This window comes from Sturnira hondurensis, unplaced genomic scaffold (genome assembly GCF_014824575.4).
Source record: "Sturnira hondurensis isolate 20B ecotype Veracruz unplaced genomic scaffold, ASM1482457v3 Scaffold0021143, whole genome shotgun sequence".
NCBI lineage: Eukaryota > Metazoa > Chordata > Mammalia > Chiroptera > Phyllostomidae > Sturnira > Sturnira hondurensis.
The window spans coordinates 21,258,959-21,285,441 of record NW_028093774.1 but is presented as its reverse complement, the minus strand read 5'-3'; the positions used below and the strand labels follow the sequence as shown (position 1 = coordinate 21,285,441).

At 43.2% G+C, this 26,483-nt stretch overlaps 1 protein-coding gene across 4 annotated transcripts in view; it reads right to left on the bottom strand.

Annotated features, from left to right (window-relative positions):
- Positions 1 to 26,483, bottom strand: part of ENTPD5 (ectonucleoside triphosphate diphosphohydrolase 5 (inactive)) — a 41,806-nt gene that overhangs the window by 3,363 nt on the left and 11,960 nt on the right. The window contains exons 1-14 of one of the 4 annotated variants that reach the window (XM_037031396.1): positions 24,353 to 24,613; positions 22,853 to 22,925; positions 14,367 to 14,652; positions 13,624 to 13,703; positions 12,075 to 12,218; positions 9,430 to 9,505; positions 9,121 to 9,156; positions 8,716 to 8,804; positions 8,329 to 8,408; positions 7,435 to 7,496; positions 6,390 to 6,491; positions 5,515 to 5,655; positions 4,134 to 4,190; positions 3,315 to 3,430 (exon numbers count right to left, since the gene is read on the bottom strand). In XM_037031396.1, coding sequence (XP_036887291.1) covers positions 3,315 to 3,430; positions 4,134 to 4,190; positions 5,515 to 5,655; positions 6,390 to 6,491; positions 7,435 to 7,496; positions 8,329 to 8,408; positions 8,716 to 8,804; positions 9,121 to 9,156; positions 9,430 to 9,505; positions 12,075 to 12,218; positions 13,624 to 13,703; positions 14,367 to 14,583 — 1,200 coding nt within the window. In that variant the 5' untranslated portion in view covers positions 14,584 to 14,652; positions 22,853 to 22,925; positions 24,353 to 24,613. Of the gene's footprint in view, positions 1 to 3,314; positions 3,431 to 4,133; positions 4,191 to 5,514; positions 5,656 to 6,389; positions 6,492 to 7,434; positions 7,497 to 8,328; positions 8,409 to 8,715; positions 8,805 to 9,120; positions 9,157 to 9,429; positions 9,506 to 12,074; positions 12,219 to 13,623; positions 13,704 to 14,366; positions 14,653 to 22,852; positions 22,926 to 24,352; positions 24,615 to 26,483 lie in introns of those variants that run through there. The other 3 variants (XM_037031397.1, XM_037031398.1, XM_037031395.1) reach the window with 3 other exon arrangements.

The following is a 26,483-nucleotide window of genomic DNA, read 5'->3' as shown; positions in this document are numbered from 1 at the left end:
CAAAGACCATCCACATGGCCAAATCAGGGCAACACTGGGCGCAGCCAGCCAGTCTTTGGAGGCTTCCCCACCACCCTCCACCAGTCTCCCTCCTGCCATGGCCTACTGCCCTACAACTGCCAAGCTGATCCCGAATCTTAGGGCCCAGGCAAGTGGTCTCCCCCAGGCCTTCCAGCAGGACCTTCTGAACTCTTTCCCTAACCTTGAAACTAAATATAACAGGAGTTGGGAAGAGACTTAGGGGGAGGAAGGAACATACTCTATAAGTAACTGCATCTTCTTAAACACTAATTTTTTATTGTTGTTCAAGTACAGTTCTCTGTTTAAGCATGAATTACTAACCAAACAAGGTACTTATGGCATTCTAGGCCATGAGGAGCCTCAGTTAGTTCAGTGACCCATTAGATCCCATTTCCTAAACTACCTAAGAAGGGGATTCGATTAGCATTTATTAAATTGTTTTCTTCAGAATCCTGGGGGTTCCTTGGAAGTGCTTCAAAGAGAGTGGGTGCCAATGGTAAAGGAATTCCAGGCCCCCCCTCCCCCGCTTCAACCAGACTGCGCCACTTTTACCAGTTTCACCGGCATTCTGCACAAGCTTCTGCAGCATAAGAATGCCAGCACACACGCGCGCGCGCACACACACGTTTGGAAACCAGTGGACTGGTTTTCGTCTTTCTAGTACCAAGTTTTTATAACACAGTACTTTGTGGACCTGAGGAAATCCAGCAGAGTCTCTGTGCCAAAACCTGGGGACAATGGCACCTTGAGGTTTGTCTGAGACACCCGAGTCAGACCGGGGGTGCTCCCCATCAATGCTCTCCGAGGCTGGGCTGACGGCCTAGGGCGGCAGGTCACAGTGAAGCTATCTCTGGGACAGGGCAGTGCCCACCCCAGATTTAAATTTTGCTGCCACTGAAATCATAAAGAATAAAAGGATGCCGGCACTGGACATGCCAGAAACCTGTCCTTAAATGACTTGGTTACAGTTGATGCTTAAGTAGAGAATGTTGTTTACTTAGTACTATGTACTGAAGACTCAGGATAACCTCTCTAATCCACAAATCTATCCCCCATTCAGGTGGAATGCCTACACTGCTAACAATACCAATGTTCATAACTTATACTATTGCCAGGTATTGTGCTTTGCAGGCATTATCTCAATTCATAACAGCCCTATACTCTGAGAATACCTGTGTTTGGATGAGGAACCTCAAAGTTAGAGGCAGTAAACCACCTAAGGTCAGAGCCACAGAGCCACAGAGCCAGTAGGCTTGCAGAATCAGAACCTGAACCCAGGTCTGCGGGGCAACAAAGCCCCATGCTCTAAACACTTCTGTGCTAGTGTGCTGGCATTAACTCTCTGTCTGAGCTGTAAATGCTGATGTTCTTCGCAGGTAAGACACAGTAAGTCCAAATACCAATGAGTTTATGAAATCTATAGAACGCAAGAAATTGGGTAATTTAAGCTCATCCGGAACTAAAGAAACAGGAAGGGGAAGTGGCACCAAGAAAGGTGGGGGAGGGGCTCAAAAACAGTCCAGTCTACTGACTTGACCGCAAAGTCAGCACTGCCACTTGCCATCACCTCTAACAGACTACACGATGTTTGAGGACAAATACTACATCTTACCTCTGCAACCGTGGGTGAAAAAGAGTCACATACTAAACACTGACCAGCTCAGAGGCGGCCCGCATCACATGGCGGGCACAGAGACCGAAAGTAACCCCACAGAGAACTCTGAACATAAACATTCTGAACTAAAAGTGGGTCATGGTGGGTAGTCATGTCCTAGGCCTACAACTTCCTTGACAAAGGTCAATCTTCACTTTTGAAATTGTCTTTGTGCATCTAAGATAACATATCTTCAAAATGTCAGGGTAACTTTCTTTTCCAGACCCCTCCAAGAAACAACCGTCTGCAGCAGACCAGACTGCACGGCTCTCTTGTTGCCCAAATGCCATTTCGATGTGCTGTAAATGTTCACTGTCCTGTACCCACCGCTGGCAAAGATGTGTCTGTTTTACTTTTTATCCAATCTCAGAGATGTCCCCACTTTGCTTTCTGCTGCCTCCCTAATCTCCCACCAATGGCTCTCAGGTAACCTTCATGTCTCCTTTGACTCCAATGAATAAAATAAGCTGCAAACTGCCACCCTCCAGAGCATCTTCTCAGTGTGTTGAAATTTTGCTTCCCGGTAATTGTCAGTTTGGCTCAAATAAACTCTTTTTTTTAAAGATTTTATTTATTTAATCTTTAGAGGGGAAGGAAAGGAGAGAGGGAGAGAAACATCAATGTTTAGTTGCCTCTCGTATGTCCCCTGCTGGGAACTGGCCTGCAACCCAGGCATGTGCCCTGACTGGGAATCGAACCACGATCCTCTGGTTCGTAGGCCCGCGCTCAATCCACTGAGCTACACCATCCGGGGCACTCAAATAAACTCTTGTAAGACATTTTCTAATGTTAGACGTTCTTTCATTGACAACCATAATATACAATTATTCAATTATGGCACCGAGGGCACGATAAGTGAGATGGATGAAATAGATGTGTTTAGAATAGAAAAATAAGTTACTACAGATAAGGCTGAGCCTTCATGTTCTAGAACAGATGGACAGAGACAGAAAGATAAGATTCAAGAGACAATCAGTATGTAAAGCACATAAAAATATATGACACTCTACATATACAAAAGGCACTCAACATTCATGAGGTCTTAATAAGCCACTCATCGGTGACACCCACCTGGTCCCTTGTGTCCTCTGCCAAGTAAAACCATCCAGCGGGCTGAGTGGGCGAACACCACCAGACCATGCACCTGCCCCTGTGTTTCTCCAGACTCCTCCTGCCCTTGTGCCCCTCGACTAAATTCTAGTTCTAGGACTTGAGACCACACTGCCAGCAGCAACAGAGGGAGGCAGGCCATGCAAGCCCAGGGTCCAGGAAGGGTGCACTTCCCACTTGCCTGCACCCTGTCCTATGTGCTCACCTAGTCCGTTTCTTCTTCACGGCTTTTTGTCATGAGTTTCGAAATTGAGTTAATAATCCATGGGACCTGGGCATCTTAACTGGGGCTGCAAGCCTTCTGCTCTATGACCTCTAGGACGGCATGCCTGGTGGTATACTCTGAAGCTCCCAGGGCATCAAGGTCATTCCCCACATTCATAGTGCCTTCCATAGGGCTTATCCACAGCCCAAATAAAAATAGTCATAATTCCACCAAAGCCACTCAGATTACCCAACAAGTTCTTAACTCTTCCTTCCTAACTCCCAAATAAGAAGTCAGTTATGAGACTCTGCTGTACTCTCTTGCCTGTAATACGGTGCTGTCTGCAAAGCCGAAGCCATCCTTCAGCAAGGCTGTGATGTAACTGAGATCCATGCACAGGAAAGGACTGCCTGAGGTGAAGTTTTCCAAGTTGTCACACACTGAAGGGGAGAGAGAATGAAGAGTGAATTCAAGTTTGCAGCCAACTGAGAGGCACATAATTTTCTCTAAATATAGACTTGGAATAAGCAAAGCAGAATGCTCCATTTGTTTGATGCCTAGGAGTCCTGGAGGCTAGGACTGTGCACTGATGGCCTCGACAAGACAACAGCTTCTTAAGAACTTGCACATTTCTGATGTTATAGCTTATCCACTCAAATGTACATGGGCCCTAGTTTATGTGCTAAATTTCTAGGACCTGTTGTTCGGGCGTAATTCAACCATGTCCCTTGTATACTATTAATGCTGAGGCCCAGGGGACAGGGAAATCCAGTTAACATTACTCTGGAGTCACTGGATAAGATCATTCATTTACATTTTCAATGGACTCTCTCCAGGAAGCCTCTGTGGCTATTTCCCATATATTTTGGTGCTTGCTATTTCATTAACATTGATAACACTATTTCAATTAAAAAACAAAAACAAAACAGAAAGGTAGAACACATAGGTTTTCACCATTTTCCTAACGCCTCTTCTCTTCTATTTCTCTATGCTACTTAACGCTTTTAGCTCCTGGCCAAGACAGGAAACCAGCCTCCTGAGAGGCCTGCCACTGACTGTGGCGCGTGAGGTGACATTACGGTCACCGGACTTGGCAGGCACAGCCCTGCAGACTCTCCTTCAAGGCCTGCCACTGACACTTACCTTCCTTTGCTTTTCTTGCAAAATCTTCAACTTTCAAAACACCCCCCTTTTCATAGTCTGCAATGAAACGAAAGAGCAGCTGATGTCAAAACACGTTAAAGAAACGTGAGGAAATTAATCCTAGTGATATTTGTAATAAAGAAAAACAGGAAATAAATGTCCAGCCTTAAAGAATGGGACACACAAACACGATATTCATATAATATAATCTATGCAGTCTATTTATTTATTTGCATTCTATTTTATTCATTTAACCACAGTAAATAATTTGACCCGTTAAAAATACATTAGAAAATAAAAAGTAAATTCATATCTCAGGCCATGACAGATCACAGACACACATTTTTACAGCTCAACAAAAACATTACTATTGCAAAAAAAAGTTATAAAGAAGGAGGAGGAAACTTTGGGGTGATAAATATGGTTTTAAATATTGAATTTGGTAATGGTTCCATGGGTGTATACTTATGTTAAAACTCAGCAAACTGTCCACTTTAAATATGTACACTTTTATGCTAAATGAAATAAGTCAGAGGACAAATAGTACATGAATTCACTTGTATGTGGAATCTAAAAAACAAAACAAAACAGAAGCAGACTCACAGATATAAGAAATAAACAGACAGTCACCAGAGAGAGGAGGATGGAAGGATGGGCGATAAAGGTGGCGGGGACGGAGGCACAAACATCCGATTATAGAACACATGGGTGCAGGGGCAGAGTGTGCAGCACAGAGAACGGGGTCGACGACACCGTGAGAACTCTGTACGGTGACAGATGGTTCCTAGACTCACTGTGGAGATCACTTTGTAAGGTATACAAATGTTGAATTACTATTCTGTACACCTGAGACTAACACAATATTGCACGCCAACTATACTTTAATAAAAAAATAAAGTGTGTGCATTTTATTCTATGTCAATTATACCTCAGTAAAAAAAGTAAGAAAAAAAGATACGTAGCCCTGGCTGGCGTAGCTCAGTGGATTGAGCGCGGGCCTGCGAACCAAAGGATCGTGGTTCGATTCCCAGTCAGGGCACATGCCTGGGTTGCAGGCCAGTTCCCAGCAGGGGACATACGAGAGGCAACTAAACATTGATGTTTCTCTCCCTCTCTCCTTTCCTTCCCCTCTAAAGATAAATAAATATTTTTTTAAAAAAGTAAAAAAAAAAAGAGTCAAAATTTTAAAAAAAAGATACATAAACTTTCTGGCCATTTTCTAGCTCTGAAAGGTCCCCAGTCATATGTGCCCTTCCATTCACTCAACACCCGGGATGGAAAGGGGGTCACCTCTGAGGAAGCATTTTGGATACTCCCTCTCCCCTTCCCAACAGAGCCTTGCCCAGTGTCCTCCATGAACTGACACCTGGAATGAACTTACCAATCAAATGTGTGTCAACAGCTCGATCGTAGTAGTAAGAGAAGGCATAGAAGGCGCTTCTCCGGATCTCATCTGGCTGGTGAAGTTTTCCTCGGACCACTCTCAGCACTTCCGAGTAGCAGGGCTCAAAGCCCACCTCTCCTGCCAGGGCAAAGGTGCACAGGGACAGTGAGAAAAATAACGGGAAGAGACCCCTCTCTGAGGCAAGCTCCTGCAGCCAGTGAGGAAGGTGCAGGAGATCAAGGTGAGCTGAGGCTGAGACTCGGGACGAAGGGCTTACACAGCTGAGCAAGCTCCCACGGCCTCTCTGTCCTGGAGGAGAGGGACCTGCTTCTCTACCGCGGCTCCTTCCCTCATCTGTGTGTACCAAGAACAGCCACAGTCGACCTCAAGCTGCTGCCTCACATTCTGTTTCACGGTACTTATGAGATGTAGCTAGAAGGTTTGCCTGCTTCCTTTACTGGAAGAATCAAGTTTCTTTCCTTGATTTTAAGGTCTGTGACTTTTATAATACTTAAGTGAATTATTCTTCCTATCATCTCAATTTTAGAGTTTACTATAATTTAAAGAGCTAAACATTTACCAGTAACTGAACCTGAAAGGTTCACCCTGCTGAGGATGCAGGGTCGAACGCGTTAGATCCAGGGTAAGAATGGTCCCGCAGCACCCGGCCAGGGAAAGGACGGGACACAAAGTGACAGCTGCCTGGTTCTCTGTCACTTTGTGTTGTTTCTTGGAGCCATACCAAGATCTATTTGTAATGAGTCCCTGCAATATGAGAAGTTTCTCTTGAGCTCTGGAAAAAATTTCCCAGGGAACTTCTGCAGACTTCCAACTGTAAAAATAATCTCAATCAGTGAAAAAACATTACTTGCCTTCTTGGTTGCCACCATACTGGTATTTCACACCCCCAAAAATCCAGTCTGCTTCTAACCATCTTGGTAGACAGGCACTTCGGAAAGTGTGTCCCTCAGTCCCTGAAAAATAAACAGACCACAAAGTCAGAGGCAAGAGTGTGAGACAGAGGCGAGCAAGAAGCCAGTAAGGCTGCAAAGAATCCCCAAGGTGGCTGGGCCTTAAAAATCACATGAAATTAGTTTCCATGGCTATCCTATGACTAGAATTCTTAACAAGGTTCACAGACGAACTTTGTGGGGCTGGCAAAGCCCTGAAATTATGAGCAAATTTTTGTGCACATGTGCATTTGGAGGGGTCCGTGGCTTTCGTCACATCCTAAAGAAAACCAAACTGTGGATAAGTCCCCTCCATTCTAAAAAAGGAGGAAAACTACTGTTCTACTTTTCTCATGGTTATTGTGAAGCTTAAATGAAACACATTTGAAGATGTTTTATAAACTCAGAAATGCTATACAATCATCATCACAATAATCGTTTACTGTGAGCCAGGTGCCATAAGAAGTGCCTCAAATGCAAAAAATCTTAAATTTAAGGTGAGGAAAGGGATATAGCTCACTTGCCGCAAATCACAAAACTGAAACTGAACCCAGTTCTGCCTGACCTCAGAAGCTGAACTCTTAACCTTTCCACCATCTGTGAAGAGATGAATGGAGTTGCTCAGCTATTCCACTTGCAAGAGGACTTTGCTGCATCTTGCCAAGGCCTTGAGCAAAGTCTGCCAAATTCACTTTTTGAGCCTTGAATTTCTGCAGGTTCTTCAGCCTCCTGGCCACAGGCTGTTCCCCAGGCAAATAAACCTCACTCTAGAAATGGCTAATCACATACATCAAAACATCTGAACTCATAAAGGAGGAAAGGAATTTGCTGTTTTTATGCCAATCGCACAACATGTGCTTCCGAGTTCGTGTGACTCCTGAGCAGCACTGCCAAGGAAGGGAAAAGGTCAGCTGAGTACGGCTTCCAGTCTCACCACACCCCAACCAGCACAGGTACCCAGACGAACCTTCCGTCTCCAGGGCTCCCAGAGTTGCTAGTCTTGCAGCTTTCAATCCAAATCCCAGGTAACTGTAAAATACAGGATTGACTAATTCTATGCTGGTCCTGACATTCTTCAGCCTCCAGCCACCTCTTTCAAAGGTAACATGGTTTCTCTGTCTCTTTCTAGAGGGAGGAAAACTTTGTTCTCTGTGACATCCTCACCTAGTGGGGACAGTAAGTGGTAATTTCTGCACGGTTTAGATCAAGGTCATGCAGTAAGAACTTTTCACAGCTATGATGTAAAGGCCACCAGGGATAGCCCTGACTGGTGGTGGCTCAGTGGGCTGGGTATAGCACCGCAGACCAAAAGGTCATGGTTTAGATTCCTGGTCAGGGCACAGGCCTGGGCTGTGGGTCAGGTCCCCAGTTAGGGTACATGAGAGAGGCAACTGATGGATGTTTCTCTCACACAGCGATGTTTTTTTTCCCCTTTCTCTCTCCCTTCCTCACTCTTTAAAAATAAATAAATAAAAACTTTAAAGGCCAGAGATAGTGAAGGGTCCCCAGAAAAGCTCTCATTATCTTACCTCCCAGTCTCACTGAGATCAAATTCTAGGCTGGATTTTGAACATCTGAAGGCAAGCTCAATGGAGTTGGCACAGAGTTTGGCTGAAACTTTCTGAGTGACCTCTTTATAGAGAAAAATTTTGACTCTTTAAGTCATACATTTGGAGGCCAGGAATGGAGAAATCCTTGAGTCCCTTGACACTGAGTGAGTGGTCTGGGTTTCAGATAATAGGCTTTCTGGGACTGGCAGACGATGCAAGGCTTGTCAGGTGCAACAACAGACATGAAAATGCTTTGAACAGTTAGGAGACTCATTACACAAAATATTATTCCTCCCTGCCCCCCTTCTCACCTATGTGTGTAGAGCTTGTAAGTTCTGTTAAACATCTCAAAGGAAGTGAGATAGCCCCTAGGAGTTTGTTCCAGGGTTTTCTGCAAATCAGAAAAAGCAAAAAGCCTATTTAGGATCTATGATTATCTAAGGATGTTACCACCATCATCATCCGTCCCCTCCTCCCAAACACCAGAAATGAAGGACACAGATTAAACTGCTAATCTCATATGGCTTGAGAAATCAAAAGGACTCTGAACCATGGCAAATAAAAGTTCACACAGTTCTTAACTAACTCTACTCAGCCTATTTGGGGTGTAGCTGCTGTTTAAAAATAGAGTACCATTTTCTTGGCACCATGCCTGCCAAGTGAGTGGCTAACCAAATCTTCCCGTTTTAATGACTCACCTGAAACTGGGGTAGGAACGTGATTTGGGTGGAGGCCCCCCCCAGATCCAGGGTCCCTACAGTGTCCTGGCCGTGACCATGCAGCTGACCTGTGAATGAGAGCCAGTTTGAACATCTTCTGCTTCCCGGACAGCTCAATGCACCTCTGTCCACAATGTTCCTCCCGCTCTGGAGGAGCTCCACGAACACTGCCCTGCTCTCCGCCCCAGACTGCAGGGGGCGCTAACCTGGAAGGGCTCTTGTTGCAGCTGAGGCCTTAAAGGCAGGTCACAAACACTAACTTCCTGTCTCTCCACTTTTTCACACACAAAAAAGAACAATACAGGAAAAAAGAAAGATAATTTTGCTTTCTGACCATGTGTGTAACCTAGTCAAGAGCTTAAGATAAACTTGAGAATGTATTACCTGTTAGAAAATTCACAGTGATCCAAGCTAAGATGCCTAAAAAAGAGAGAAACAAGGATTATATCCCAGAGCATCTCCCGCCTCTTCCTGGCCCCATCTTTGTTCTTTTTCTCTCTAAATTTCATGTATAAAGCACACACTTCCCTTCTCTCCCTCCTTCCACTTCCTGCTGTTTCAGTCCTCTGCGCTTATTTGCTTCTCCGAAGCCCCTCTTTCTTCAGCGCCCCCACCCTCGGTCCCAGTTCCTTCAGTCAGACCTTTTATGAACCCGGCCCTCTCCCCCTAGAACATATATCAACACCTCTCCACCTTCATAGGATCCGTCCATGATGCTAACACTGTCATCTGGTACCAGGAAAGGAGACTTCTTGAAGATCTCTTTTACCTAGAGAAAAAGAGAAAAAATCTGAATTCTCCAAGGCAGTTAAATAGAATTCCATATTTTAGCTGTATCCTAAAAGGCTTAGAAACTACTCTCTTCATTTTCCCTAAATAAAATCTTAGCAGAACTCATTCTTCTTCCCTGAAGAAACTAGAGAAGGAACTATGCAAGTTACTGTTGGTTTCCTGTAAAAACAAAATACAGGGATTCCCTTGACTTTAAATAAATCCCAACCAAACCATCTACATTTATAGGTGAACTGGACCAAGGAAAGGGCATACATTTGACCCTGCCAGCTTAATCAGGATCCTGCAGTTTTAAAAAAACACCTGATTAATTCTACCTGGATAATTCTAGGAGGCCCCTTCTCATTGCATTTCCTAGACGAGCAGATAAAATAGGAGAGTAGAGAAGAGTTGGGCCTGGGTGGGTCTTGAGGCTACAGGGAAGTTCCTGCTGCTCTCCTGCCAAATTCTACAGCTTTTTTCCTTCCTAGTAAAGGAGCTCAGGGCCCCAGGCTGCGGTCCTCTACGGTCAGCCTCTGTCAAATCCTGGCACACGGCTGGGGCCTCAAAAGAGTTTAGACAGACCCCAGATTTAGATTTCTTTATCCTATTTTAGAACATGAAAATGAAGATCCTACACAAACGCTCTTGGCTCTCCGTAAATACAGGTCAAGGGTATGAGTGTTATGTCTCATTTTTATATGATTATCTTGTGGGGCAGGGCTACTTCCAAACAGGAATAAGAAAAATTCTAGTCTGGTGGCTGTTTTCATTTCTGATATGACAAAACACTTCATGCAGTGACCTCTGGACCCTCTTGAATTCCTGTTTTAAACAGGAGAAGTCAGTTAAGTGATCCATAAACAAACATTTAAAAACAATAAGTAAGCAAATAGGAATAAACATAGAGTTTCTGTTCTTGCCCTCTCCACGCCATGCCTTTGCCACAACTTATTCTCAATACAGCAGCCAGAGTGATGCTTTAAAAACAGACATTGGCACCCTGGCTGGTATGGCTCAGTGGATTAAGCACGAGCCTGTGAAGCAAAGGGTTGCTGGTTCGATTCCCAGTCAGGGCACATGCCTGGGTTGCAGGCCAGTTCCCAGCGGGGGACCCATGAGAGGCAACCATACATTGATGTTCTGATGTTCTCTCCCTCTCTCCTTCCCTTCCCCTCTAAAGATAAATAAATAAAATCTTTTTAAAAAAGAAATTTCTCACTTAAAAAAAAAATCATGTCTCTCCTTAGCTCAAAACCCTCCAGCGGCTTCTTGGAGAAAAAGCCAAAAAGTTCTTATGCTGGCCTTTGATGTCCTACGTGATAAACCCCTCCCACCTCTCTGACCTCATCTCTTACTTCCTCCCTTCCGTCAATTCACTCTCCTCCTGCCATGTTAACCTGGGTGCTGTTCCTCGAACATACCAAGGACAGTCCTGCTTTAGGCCTTTGCACCTGTTTCTTTAGCTTGGAATATTCTACCCACAAACGTTTTACGTGGCTTGTTTCTGCATTCCCTTCAGATCTCTGATCAAAGGCATCTTATCAGTGAGGTGTTCCCTGACCACTCTATTTAAAATAGCATCTCCCCCACTCTACCACCAGCACTCCCTGTCTGCCTCACTCTACTCTTTTTTTTCTAAAGAACCTGACATATGGACTGTACTTTGTATGGACTGTACTTTGTATAAACTATACTTTGTCTTGGCAACCACAATTAGTTCCATGACAGTATCATTTTCCTTCCCTGATCTATGTTCCCAGTAACTTCACCAGTGCCCAGTACACAGTGAAGCATTCATATGATGAATAAACGTGTGAATAAATGAATGAGGAATTGAGATTCAGAATCTCATGAAGAGATTCCGGGCAGTTTGTCCTTGGACTTCAGCCCTCTGTGCTGTCAGTCAAAGGAGAATGGAGTTACAAGACTTAGCTGACACACCTGAAATAGAGAATCCTTTTTTGCTCTGATAATGGGATTCTACATATATTCTTCACAATATTAAATCTTACTAATTGTATTAATGTAGATGTTTTTTGCATAATAAAAAATACAATGTTAAAAATATTGAGTTTTTAAAATCTGTATTTATTTTGGACTTAGTTTTGATCTGCGAGATAAAGTAGATTATCTTTAAAAATCATTCATACTTCACAATTCCATGATTCTCCTCAATCTCTGACACTGAGAGAAAAAAAGTTAGACACACAAAAAACAGAATATAAACCATATTATTCCACTCACATGAAATGTACAAATCAGCAAAACCAATCTACAACGACATAAAGCAGATCAGTGGTTGCCTGGTTTCATGGGAGGGGAAACCGACTTCAAAGGGGCACAAGGGAACATCTGTATTTGTCAACACTCATTTAACTGTGCACTTGAAATGGATGTACTCAGTTGTATGCAAGACATTCTCCACGAAGAGCCCAAGGTCACCACAATGCTTTAGCCCCGGTGGAATAGGTGTGGTCGAGTAACACTCCAGAGGGCTTTTAATCCACAAAAAAATATTTATATAGGGGAAAAGGATTATCTAAGATGAAGATTTCAAAAATTACCTCAAAGAGCAGAGCCTGGGCTTTCTGTTCGGGCAGTAAGCGCAGCCCTGCTGTTGCCTTCAAGACCACTGGGGTCCTCTTCCAGTGACTTCGGGGGATGGAGTCTTTGGCCACCTCTAAGAGTCCTTGAACAGTCGCAGCACCCTTCAAAAAGAGACGAGCCGTTCATCAGTGAACAGGCCACAGAGGGGCACTGTGCAAGCCCTCATCGCACTCTGGGGGAGGAACCGGAGTGGGGGCAGAGGGCTACCTCTCTGCTCTGTGGAGACCTAGAGAAGTGGGCTTCTTTAAAGGAGAATGCATTTCACTTTGGTTAATAATAAAAATGATTCTTTTACAGTGTGGTCATTTTAATTGATTGTTATTTTGTGTTTCATATAAATTAGCATCAGGCCAGAAAGTTGAGTATAGTGAAGGAAAGGAAGGATTAGGAGTTAGCAGACTTGCTTGCTAGCTCTGTGGCCCAGCACAGGGGCTTCCTGAGGCTGGGCCCCCTCAGCTACGAGATGTGAGATAGGCCTCGTACCACCACAAACTGCAGTGTACATTAGATGATGCAGACTGTGTGCAGTTTCCACACAAATGCTAGCTATAGCTGTTATTATGCCACATTTTTTATGATTTCCATAAGGATAGAATATGACAATTTCATTTTTGCATCACCAGCACCTACATGCATGGTACATGGTAAATGCTCAATTTATGATTAATTCAAAACCATTATTTTAAATCCAGTTTCCCTAAGTAAACACTTATTCTGACAACATGCTATCTCTTGATCATTATAATTAATAACAGCAACCATAACACAATCTTTTTCTCTAAATGTCAACTCGGTTGCTGATAATGCAGTTGCTTGCTGCTAGTTTTCTAGTACATTTGCCATTTTAAAACAGTGAGTTGAGAAAATAAACACCCTCTCAGTTCTTGAAGTTCAACCCATTTTTAACATCTAGTTTTCCCTTGGTTAATGAACAGTACCTTACATCTGCTACCAAAGTTCAACATTCTGCCGTATTCTATTTTAATGTGGCCTCTGACACTTGAGCATTGCATGCTGTGGGTGCTCCAGTGTGAAATGCAGTCACAGTGAAACTCTCCATTCATCCTCTACTGCCAAAGATTTCCCCCTCATGTGTTCTCGCCCAGTTTCTAGAGTACAGGAATGGGTTTTGTCCTATAGCAAGGCATCTTGAAACGGAGTTCACTGGGTCTACATTCCCTCAATGGTTACACCTCACACCCTGGAGAACTTCGTGTCCATCTCCTGTACCTATATTGATCAATGCAGCTGAAGGCTTCAACTCAAAATCTTGAACAGTAAATGTGAAGGGAGCAATCTCAAGAGATGGTGTCACCCCTGCACGACCACCATCTATTCTAGCCTCCGTACGTGGTTACTGTCGTCCAGATGAGCAAAGGGGAGAAAACCGATCTCACACCTAACCTCACTACCAGTAGTGAACAGCATATTTAACAACAGTGGTGTGGTAAAGTTATCAAGGCACTGAGAACCTGAACACCCAATTGTAATTGTATAAACACTTACTTGTTTAGGTTGATCTACAAAAGCAGAAAGGCCTGGCTTCACAGAATCAAAAACTTCTCCTTCCAGAACTGGAAGTTGTCCTATTTTGTCCATAGATTAAAACAGAAGAGAGATGGCTGATTACCAAAAGTTAGGCTGCTTCTGATACCGGCCTCTGTCGTTTGACCTACTAGGATTGACCTGCTATTCCCCAAGCTATTCCAGGTACTCCCACCTCTGAGGAATGGTCTGTGGGAGTACTGAGCAGGAGGACAGAGGGTGACAGACAACCCTCAAGCGTTCCCCTGTCACTTCTCTGGTGTACGCCCACTTCCTACTCCTTCCCCTAGGCTCTCTATATAACCTGAAAAGGGAATACTGGACATTCAGAAAAAAATTAATCTCCAGGATCCCTTCCTCCCTTTCTCCAAGGATGGTAGTGATCCTTCTCTCAAGGCTATCCCCAATACCCTCAATATTCTGCACCCTGAAGTACCAACCACCTTTAGAGAAAAGGAAAGACAAATTACAGCTATGCTTCTTGGACACATGGGTTTCAAACCACAGGCAGCCCAGATCTCTTAATTTCACACTGAATTGAACCATATGTCCTCAGTCACATTCCCAAATGTCCTCTGAAGAAAGATATTCAGTAGCTATAAGACTCTGTAATTCACATCACACACCCTCAGCATATTTGTTTCTGGGAGGAGATGCAAGAGTATGGACTTATCACCTCTGATGAGGGTCCCAGTTTTACTTACCTGGTGTTTTCTGCACAAAGGTGTAAACATGAATTCGCGTTCCAGTGCTGCCTGCATCAAACATAATTCCATACAAGGTGCTGGCACTGACATTGAGGGGGCACATGGAAGACAGGAAGACACCTTCAAACCAAGTCTGCTGGCCTCCGTGGAAGACGGTGCTGCACACACACGATGCCACCAGCATGAAGAAGGCTGCCCCCCGGGAAGTGGCCATTCTCGTCCCAAGATGCGGCGAGTCTAGGCTTCTGTTGCAGAAGCAGAGCTGCTCAAACACCTGCAGAGGCTTACAGGACAAAGACACACAAGGTCAGATCCACTCGCCTTTTTGCTTACACTTGTAAACACTGTAGAAGCCCCACCCCTCTCTCTAAGGTGCTCCTTCTCTAATAACCAGCACAACAAGCTAGACCAGGGCTCTTAGCACCTTTTCTGAATGCTATCTGGTTGCAAAAGGAAATTGGGATTTAAAATATAATTTCCCATGCTCTGCTTTGTTTAAAACAAGATTTTATTTATTTATTTATTTATTTATTTATTTATTTACTTTTAGAGAGAGGGGAAGAGAGGGAGAAAGACAGGGAGAGAAACACCCAGGTCTGAGAAAAATATTGATTAGTTCCTCTCCCACACCCCGAACCGGGGAGCCTGGCCTGTGCCCAATCCAGGCATGAGCCCTAACCAGGAATAGAACTGGCCACTTTTCAGTTTTTGGGCCAACACTCAGCCCACTGAGCCACATCAGTCAGGGCTCATGCTGTGCTTCTGATTGTAGGGTGGATCTCACCTATTCAAAGGCTCTCTTTGCCACCCTGCTCCTATTATTGGGTCTAATTTTCTTTTATTTTTTTAAAAAGATTTTATTTATTTATTTAGACAGAAAGGGAGGGAGGAAGAGAAACATCAATGCATGGCTGCCTCTTGCACACCCCCTACTGGAGGTCTGGCCTGCAACCCAGGCATAAACCCTGACTGGGAATTGAACCAACTACCCTTTGGTTTGCAGGCAGGTGCTCAATCCACTGAGCCACACCAGCCAGGGCTGCGTCTAATTTTCTTCTTTCCATTTTGACAATCTTGTTTTTAGATCATATACTGAACCCCTCTCACCCATCTCCCTCTTTCTTCTTTTTGATATAATAAGGAGCTTCAATTTCTGAGTTAGAGTTGTTTACAGCCTTCAAAAATCAGGTCACTGAACTGCCCCCTGTGACCAACAACATTGCCAATGGCTTGGACATACCACATTTTAAGGGAATAATCAACTTAATTTAAAAACACTTAAATAGGTCATTATGGTTTTTAAACATCCTTCACAGGTTTCAGGCCATGTATCACCATAAGAACTTCGGGCAGATGGGCAAATTACGACAGAGAGGTTCAATGACTTGCTCAAAGTAATGAAGCAGGTCAGTGGTAGATGTTATCAGAAAACAGTCTTCCCTCTTGCCAACCTTTCTTTTTCTGATTCAGAACTGCCTCCTTTGTGGCAAGCTACTCCCTATATTTCCTTTTTTTTAAGTCAACATCCAATCATTATTTTATTTCTCTATTTCCTTATTTAATCCTCAGCCAAGGACATGGTTAGAGAGGGGAAGGGAGGGAGAGAGAGGGAGAGAAATGTCAATGTGAGAGAAACATTGATGGGCTGCCTATTGTAGGCACCGACCAGGGATGGAACCTGCAATCTAGGTATGTGCCCTGACCAGGAATCAAATCCCGTGACCTTCTGTTTATAGGGTAGCACTCCAACCAACTGAGCTACACTGGCCAGGGCTACATACAGACTCTATTTCTTTATGTGTCCTTAGCAAAGGCATAAAACTTAGCACTAGTGTTCAGCATTATTTGTTTTGGATTTGTGTACTTTGGTAGGTTGGATACAAATGATGATGAAAACCTAGAGTAAGGTGACATGGGAGAATGTCTCCTGGATAGGCTGTATTTTCTCCTGGTATTAATGTTGTATCTACCCTCTAACATTTAAGGCTTCCTTAATTCCCCTTATGTACATTGCTCAAAACAGTTATTAAAATCATTTTTAATTTTTCAATTACAGTTGACATACAATATTATATTAGTTTCAGGTATACACCCCAGTGATTAGACCTTATGTTACCTAGAAATCTTGTATCTGTGTGAGAAATCTTGTATCTATGTATCTATATGATACATAATTATTAGAATATTATTGACTATATTCCCTATGTTGTACTTTATAGACCCATGACTATTCTGTAACAACCAATTTATACTTGTTTTTTTTTAAATTTATTTTTAGAGAGGGGAAGGGAAGGAGAAAAAGAGAAAAGAAATATCAATGTGTGGTTGCCCTTCCTACACACCCAATTGGGGACTTAGCCCACAGCCCAGGCATGTGCCCTGACTCGGAATCGAACCAGCAACCTTTTGGTTCGCAGGCCTGTACTCAATCCACTGAGCTATACCAGCCAAGGCCAAGTTATGCTTCTTAATCCCTTCGCCCTTCACACCCATCTCCCCAACCCAACTCCCATCTGGCAACTGTCAAAATGGTCTCTGTATCTATGAGTCCATTTCTGTTTTGCTTTTTCCTTTGTTTTTTAGATTCAATTGTTGATGAATATGTATTTCCACTATTTTATTGTTTATATTTTTATCTCTTCTTTTCTTCTTAAAAAGACTCTAACATTTCATGTAATGCTGGTTTGGTGATGATGAACTCCTTTAGCTTTTTCTTGTCTGGGAAGCTCTTTATCTGTCCTTCAATTCTAAATGATAGCTTTTCTGGGTAATCTTGGTTGTAGGTCCTTTCTTTTCATCACTTTATCTCTTACTAATCCCTTCTGCTCTGCAAAGTTTCTGTTGAGAAATCAGCTGACAGTCTTTGGGAGTTCCCTTGTAGGTAACCACCATATTTTTCAAACTATAAGACACATTCCCCCTCCCCACCCCACCAATTTGGGAGGAATAATGGTTGTTAATGCTGCTGTTGAGTTCCGTTTATATTTACATTGGTGAAATATTATGTTATTTATGTTATTAAATATTTTACCACATTTTTTGCTTCAAAAATTTTTCCCCATTTTCCTCCACTAAAACCTAGGTGCATCTTGTGGTTGGAAAAAATACGGTGAATGCTTTTCTCCTGATGCTTTTAAGATTCTTTTTCTCTTTAACCTTTTGCATTTTAATTCTGATGTGTCTTAGTGTGGGCCTTCTCGGGTTCCTCGTCTGAGACTGTGGTTCCTGAACCTGCATGACTATTTCCCTCACCAGGTAAAAAAAGTTTTCTGTCATTCTTTTTTAAATAGGTTTTCAATTTCTTGCTCTCTGTGTTCTCCTTCTGGCACCCCCATGATTATGAAGTTAATATACTTGAAGTGGTCCTGGATGCTCCTTACATTATCATTTTTTAAAATTTTTTATTTATTTATCTTTAGAGGGGAAGGGAAGGAGAGAGGAAGAGAAACATCATATGTTTAGTTGCTTCTCATGCATCCCCTGCTGGGAACTGGCCCCTGCCGGGAACTGGCCCCTGCCGGGAACTGGCCTGCAACCCAGGCATGTGCCCTGACTGGGAATCGAACCGCGATCGTCTGGTTCGCAGGCCTGCGCTCAATCCACTGAGCTACACCAGCTAGGGCACATTATCATTTTTGAATGATTAGATTTTTTTCTTTTTGCTTTTCTAATTGGGTGTTTTTTGCTTCCTTATATTCCAAATCTCTGATTTGACCCTCTGGTTCATTTACTCCACTGTTTATTGTCTGTATTTTTCGATTATGGCATTCTTCATTTCTGACTGGTTCTTTTTGTGTTTTCTATATTCATTTTTATGTTTCCTATATCTTTGTTGAAGTTCTAAGTCACTGAGCATACCCATAACTAGTGTTTTGAACTCTGCATCTAGTGGATTGCTTGTCTCCATTTGTTTGGCTCTTTTTTAAAAAATTGTATTTTATTGATCATGCTATTAAAGTTGTCCCAATTTTCCCCCTTTACCTCCTTCCACCCAGCACCTCCCACTCCCTCAGGCAATCCTTGTACCATTATTCACTGCCAAGGGTCATGTGTGTAAGTTCTTTGGTTACTCCATTTCCTGTACTGTACTTTACATCCCCATGGCCACTCTGTAATCACCTATTTGTACTTAATCCATTCACCTCTTCACCAACCCCCCACGACCCCTCCCATCTGGCAATCATCAAAATGCTGTCCATATCCACAATTCTGTGTCTGTTCTTTTTGTTTGCTTAGTTGGTTTTTTAGATTCAACTATTGATAGACATGTATTTATTGTTTCGATCATTTTTTAAAGATTTTATTGATTTATTTTTAGAGAGAAAGAGAAACTTCAATATGGGGTTGCCTCTCACATGGCCCCCACTGGGAATCAAATTGACGATCCTTTGGTTCACAGCCCGTGCTCAATCCACTGAGCTACACCAGCCAGGGCCATCTTCTTTCTCTTAAATAAGTCCCTTTAACATTTCGTATAATAACAGTTTGGTGATGATGAATTCCTTTAGTCTTTTTCTTGTCTGGGAAGCTCTTTATCTGCCCTTCAATTCCAAATGCTGAGTAGAGCAACCTAGTCTGTAGGTACCTGCTTTTCATGATTTTGAGTATTTCTTGCCAGTCCCTTCTGCCTGCAAAGTTTCTTTTCAGAAATCAGCTGACAGTCTTATGGGAACTCCCCTGTAGGTAACCAAATGTTTTTCTCTTGTTGTGTTTAAGATTCTCTCTTTATCTTTCCCCTGTGGCATTTTAATAATGATGTGTCTTGGAGTGGTCCTCTTTCTATCCATCTTATTTGGGACTCTGTGTTCCCTGAACTTTCATGTCTATTTCCTTCCAAATTAGGGAAGGTTTCTTTATTTTTTTTCAAATAGATTTCCAATTTCTTGCTCTTTCTCTTCTCCTTCTGGCACCCCTATGAGGTAAATGTTGGAATGCTTGAAGTTATCCCAGAGGATGCTTACACTATCCTCATCTTTGGGATTGTTTTTTCTTCTTGGTATTCTGATTGGTTGTTTTTTACTTCCTATATTCCAAATCATTGATTTGATTTCAGCATCATCCACTCTACTATTGTTCCCTGTAAACTGTTTTTTTATTTTAATTAGTATATCCCTGATTTCTGACTAGATCGTTTTACACTGTTGAGGTCCTCACTAAGTTCCTTGAGCATCCTATAACCAGTGTTTTGAACTCTACATCTGAGAGATTGCTTATCTCCATTTTGTTTAGTTCTTTTCCTGGAGTTCTGATCTGTTCTTTCATCTGGGCCACGTTGCTTTGCTTCTCATTCTGGCAGCCTCCCTGTGTTTGTTTCTATGTATTAGGTAGAGCTGCTATGACTCCCTGTCTTGGTAGCATGTGGGCTATTGTAGTAGGTGTCCTGTAGGGTCCAGTGGCACAGTCTCCCTTGTCACCCAAGCTGGGTACTCAAGGTGCACCCTTTGTACAGGCTGAGTACTCCCTCCTCTTTCAGCTGAGCCTTGAATGCTGTTGGCAGGTCAATGGGAGGCATTTACCCAGGCCAGTTAGCTGTAAGGACTGGCTGTGACCACTGACCAACAACCTCCACCCTCTGTGGAGGATCAGCTGAGCAGGGGCAAAGTGGTGGTTGTTTGACATAGTCTATAGTTGTCCACTGGGTATACAGGTTTTGGGGTTTCTCAGGCGGTGCAGGCCAAGGTCAGTCCTCACCTGTGTTTTGCCCAGGGCCATCCTGCTTGAGCTATAATGCAATCTGAAATGGCTACTTGTGCTGGGCTTGGGATTCCCAGAAGCCAAGCTATGAATCTAGGCTGGCTGCTGCTAGTGCTGGGCATGGGGCCACTTAGCAAGAAGTAGAGAGGCTGGGAGCTCACTGTGGCCAGCTGTTGCTTGTTTGATAGGATTTAGCAAGTTGTCAGGCACAAGCCAAGACAAGCCATTCATTTAGAAAAGTCGAGGTTAACTTTTTGGATTGGGCCCATAAGTTGGGTGGGATGGAGTCTCAGGGGATCTCCCAGGTGCAGCACACAGTTAGTCATGTTGATGGAATCTCAGATATGGACCTTGCCTACTAGCTCTGTGGCTCTGTCATGAGAGGGCACAGAAAAGAGATGATGGCCTCTGCCTGCCTTTCTGTCTGGGAGAAAGTGTCCCCGAGCTTCCATCTTGATGCCAGATACTTCAGTCCTTCCTTGTATGCCACTGGTGCCTTTCAAGCTGCTGCTATCCCAGTGCTGGAGCTCAGAGTGAGTGAGTTGAGTAAGTCCATGTGTGGGTTCCTTAAGGGGCACTGCTTGGGACTCCAGAAGCTTCTACCATGAACTCAATCTCTGCTGGGTTCTGTAGCCAGAAGTTTTGGGGATTTATCCTCCTGGCACTGGAACCCTGGGTTCAAGGGCCTGGTATGGGACTAGGACTCCTTGCTCCCAAGATATCCTTCCCAAATTTTTACCCACCATACGTGGATATAGGACGAGGCCCATCTACTAGTCTGGATGGATGTGAGTCCTTTAATTCCACAGCTGTCAGACTTCAACTCAATTTATGACAGTTCTGAGTGATGGTTGCACTATATTTTAGATATAATTTTGATATGATTGCGTAAGGCAGTGAGCCATGTTTACCTATGCTGCCACCTTGACTAGAAGTCAAATTTAGTTCTTTTCTTTCCTTTGAGACATGTTTGTCTCCTCGTTTTGGCTGCCTCCCTGGGTTTGTTTCTATGTATTATGTAGAGCTGCTACATCACCTGGGCTTGTTAGAGTAGCCTTATGTAGTAGGTGCCCTGTAGCGTCTAGTGGCATAGCCTCCCCATTCTCCATGTATGGACAACGTACACCTTCCTGTTGTAGTTGAGCCTTGATTGCTGTTGGCATGTCAATGGGAAGGATTTATACCCCGAGGCTGATCAGCTACAAGGACTGGCCGTGACCACCAACCACCATGGAGGATCAGCTGTCCAGGGGTCCATCCCACAGAGCAAGACTAACTTTGGCAGGGCTCTGGTGCCCGCTGGGAGTGTATTGCTTGTGGAGGTGGTTGGGTGGTCTGAAGTGGTCCACTGGGTGTACCGGCTCTGAGTCCCCCCAGGAGGTACAGGTCAAAGTCAGCCACTGCCTGTGTTCCGCCCAGGCCACCCAGCATGAGCTGCAAAGCAATGTGCAGATGGCTGCTGCTTGTGCTGAGCTTGGATGTACCCCCAGTGAGACTAAGCTGAGAACCAAGGCCAGTTGCTGTTAGTGCCAGGGTCGGGGCCTCTAGTGAGAGGCATGGGGCACACTAAGGCCAGCTGCTGCTTATTTGAGAGACTTTAGGAAAATCTGAAGCATGAGCCAAGACAGGCCATTTGCATGGAAACAACTTGGGTGGGCCCACAAGTTGGGTGGGGCATGGTCTCAGGGAATTGTCAGTGTGGTGTAAACAGTGTGAGCCAGGTTGAAAGATCTGAAGGTCAGACCTGGTATGCAGCTGCCAGCTTGTTGGGGGAAGGGGTGTCTCATTAAAAGAATAATGGCCTCTGCCAGTACTTTTGTCTGCTAGAAAGCTACCCCTCTAGGTCTCTCCATGATCCAGACAATTCAGTTCCTTCCCATATGTCCCTGGTTCCTTTCAAGCTGCTGCCCAGTTCTGAAGCTCACAGGGAGTAAGTCCAAGCATGGCCCCTTTAAGAGGAACTGCCTGAGACTCCAAAGTCCTCCATCTCACTCGGCCACAATCCCCACTGGTTTTTATAGATAGAAGTTATAGGAACTTCTCTTCCCAGCACTGGAACCCCGGGCTGGAGGGCCTGGTGTGGGGCTGGGAGGTCGTCCTCTGTGGCTGAGATATCCCTCCCTATTTTAATCCATCACATGTGGGCGTGGAACCCACGCATTCTGCATGTCACCCCTCCTACCAGTCTCAATATGGCTTCTTCTTTAAATTCCTAGTTGTAGAATTTCCATCCAGTTAGATTTCAGGTGCTAAATGATGGCTGTTCTGTAGTTTAGTTGTAATTTTGATGTGCCAAAACAGTTTTTTGGGGTCTTCTGATACAGTTTTCATCTCTGGATTTCACCTTGTGCAAGCCATAGTTACTGGTTACACAAGATCTAATTCCAAAGTCCTCATTTCCCGGTCTCCTTATCTCTAACAAAATACTCAGCGTACTTGGAGTACTGATTGAGGATTTTCAACCATTTATAACTTTGTTGATCTCCTAGGGTTTCTTGTAATCAAAATGTATCTCTCTCCCATAGATGACATATCACAAAAATAAAAGCAAATTAAAACTGCATTTGGAATTCAAAACTATTTAATATAGAATTGTTCTGAGGTACTACAAAGGCAGAGTTAGAATTATCAGTTTGAATACTGTTTGAGGCTGAAATTCTTTTTTGAAGTTAAGAATGAGAACTACTGGTTAGGAAAGGAAATTTTTTAGAATCTTACACAAAGGTAAGTTCACCCCAGGAAATCAACCACTGAAACCAGGACAGCTGCCTGGCCAGATTCATACTCACATCTCAAATTACTCCCTTTGGCTGATTCTTCTCTTACAACAAATAGGCTGGTCATGTAGAACAAGCTACATAACTGAAAACAAAAACCACCTTTAAGATTCTCTGAGCATTAACACATAATTTGCTACTACATTTATGCTAACTCTCATCTCACAGTGGATAAGATCCTTGCCTTCTTCAGAGCTCAAACCATATTCAACACTTGGTCCCTTTTCTCCTTCAAGAAGTGTACTCTCCAGTCATCAACCCACCCACCTCTCTGTGACCGATGCCACTGCAGCTTCTTCATGGCTCATTCATGTTTTGTCTATTATTGTGGTTTCTGAAAAAACCTCTCCAGCTTCTATTTCCATTAAGCAAACATTTGTTTTGATTCCAAAAAAAAATCTCAAAGGGAAAAATGCATCCTAGGTTTCCAGTTCATGGAGTGAAAACCACAGTCATTCCAGTTGTTCAGTGTAAAACTAAACAGATTTTAAAGGAAGCAAAGGATGAACACATAAAATGGTCCTTTTGTTCTCAACCCCCACCTTCTAACACCACTTCTAATCTCATTTTTTCTTTAAGATTAGCTACTTTAAGCATGGTATTAGGCTTACAATTTAGTTTATAGAATGGCGTCCTGTTTACATGACACCAGCCTGCACAGCTTACTCATTCACTTCATTGGTCTTTGCCCAAATGTTATTTGATTCTCAGTGAGACCTACCTTGTTCACTCTATTGAAAATTACAACCTACCTAGTCACATGCACATCTCCTACCTTCCTTCCATGTTACATTTCTCCATGGCACTTCTTACTTTCTAATGCTCTATACAATTTACTATTTTTTTCCAAACTCTCTGCTCCCCATCCTCCACCCCTTTCCCAATGTGAGCTATACCTGGGCAGGAGTTTTTGTCTGTTTTGTTCACTGATGTGTTCCTGGTGCTGAGACAGAGCTAGCACTCGGTAGGTGTTGAACAAATACTCTGAAGGAACAAACAGTGATCCAACAGCTCAGGTACTGAATCTCACCCATTGAACAAGAATGTAATAGCTGACTTCTTTCCAAAGGAAGATTACCTACCCATTGGAAGAATAATATTCCAAAACTTTCAAGTAAAGATCATTTCTCCAAATGTGTCAATTATATAAAAAGTTTTATATGCTACTCAAAATAATGTATACAGATTTACTCTGTATAAACTGCAGAGTATACAGAACTATAGTTAAATCCATTACTTTCTGAATTGTTCTCAGTGTTTTTTTCTATCTCCTATCCACCCCCAAGAAAGCCCCATCTTCAATTCCTTTCATTGAGACTTTGGTGCCAGCCAGTGTTTGTCACTATGCACATCTCCTCCTACAGCGTTTTTCAGTATCTTTGTCTCATAGTAAACACTCTTCCTCCCTACTCAGCCTCCCAGAGCTTCACATTCTGGACTCCCACCTTCCTTGTCACCCAGAGCCTGAGAGACCACAATACCATAGGACCTGTGCCCCATCCAGGTGCTCACCTCCTCGAGCCTGTTCCCGGTGAATCCAGCTTTCACTGTTGTTTGCCTTTTGCTCTTTGCTCCTCTCTCAGCCCTGCTGAGTCAAGTTCATGAACAGCATTCACCTTTGTGCTAGTTTGCAACTATCTGTGTGGCATTTTGCTAATTCTCTGCCTTCTTTATCCTTCACTCCTCCCTTATACACCTTTCTAGGTACACAGTAACCTGGTTCATCTGTTTTTATGGTAGTTAAGTGCTAACTAGTAGATTACTGCTTGCAGGGCAGAAGTTGCTCAGAAATTGAATTCTGTATTGTTTTTATACAGGGTATTAATGCCTATTAATTAGTGTTTTACTGTATTATTTAATAATGTTATATTTACAATTGCAAATATGTAACTATGTAATAGTGTTATTAATTCCCTAGGAGCTCATGTTTTTACAACATTAGCCCAGTAGGAGAGAATTTAATAGTACTCCTTGATGGCTTCCATCCTTGAAATTAGTTTAGAAAGCTGGGCATTGAATCATCTAATTAATAAGCATCTACTGACTGTCTTAATATATAACAGACACTGGGCTCACTTATAGATACAAAAGAGGAATTCGATATAGGTCCATTTACTGGGGAGAGTTCGGCTTACGAGAAGAAACAGAGAAGTACACTAGCAGCTATAATGTATTATGCTAAGTTCTCCAACAGAAATAGGCACAGGGTGTGACAGAGATGGACATAAAGGGCAAGTAACTCATCTTAGAAGAAGGATGAAGGTGGGAGTGGTAGATTTCTTAAGGGGTAAGAGGCCTAAGCTGAGTCCTGAAGCAGAGGCAAAAATTAATTCTTGTCACTGGTGAAGTGACACAAAAAGAATTCTGAGACTTTAAGTATTACAAGAATTCAGGGTGGCTGGAATATAAAGGTGCACCAGAATAAAGACGGCAGGTTGAGAAAGGATGGTTCTGGAGGCACTGAAACAGATTTCAAAATGAAGTGACTTACTTTTCTTGTATGTACAATTTTATGGTGACACCTGTTATTTTGTCTATTTCCTCCCTCAGCATATATCTGTATCAGTTGACTTAAATAAAATGACACAGCATTTCCCAACAGTGGAAAATAATGAAATGGGAAAGGGGACTAGAAAGGTCCACCCAAAAGTCTAAAAACAGTGAAATGTAACAGTACCCACTGACAATTCTTCCGAGCTGCACAGCAAAGTTGGCTTTTACAGAGTTAAAAATTAAACACAAAGCAAGTTTAAAATGTAACTAGAATGAAATTTTTAAATAAGATAAACCATGGGAACAGATTACTCAAGCCACCTAGAACATAAGTTAGCCATGCCAAGCAAAACCAAGGTCGGTCCAATAAGGTGTGTCAGGGACAGATTTCAGCACAGTGAGCAGTGACTCACTTTGGGGGTATAATCTGGGACTCTTACACGCAACACCAAGGGCCAGAGCCCTGAAACATCTTGCTATCGATCTGAAGGGTGTCTAAGGTGAAGGTACATGATATCTTTTATATTTATCAAGCCAAGCACTGAACCTGGAATGTGTTAAGACATCAGTATGTATGTTTTGAATGGACTTGGTACAGTTGGACTAATGGTCCCTGCAGGAGCACTGGGTCAGAGAGCACTGCCCTTCCTCATGTCTTACTACGGCTATGTATCACACCCTCAAATCCCCATTATCCTCCAGACCAACCATGGACAGGAGTGCTGTTCTATCCCAGGAAGCCTACTTCCTGGAATAGGAACGTGCATAATAATTCGTTAACTTAGCCATTCCAGAACTTATCAGTTGCTTAATGCTGCTCACAAGTAGAGCACACAACAATGAATCATCTTAGACCTGCACTTTAAGAGACTAAACAGGAAAAATAAAATACATGTTGAGTAATTACCTCTGTAAAGTTAAAATGTGACAAGTAGCAGTTACCATGTTCTGAGACTTGGAAGCAGGGAGAAATTACTTCCAGCTGGGATGATCACAGAATGCTTTATAAAAGAGGCGGCACTTGAGGAGTGTCCTAAGGAGGGGAATTAGGATGGGAGAGGAGTGCTTTTCAGTAGAAAGAAACAATGTGGCTCTGACTGGTGTGGCTCAGTAGATTGGGAGCTGGCCTGTGAACCAAAAGGTCACAGGT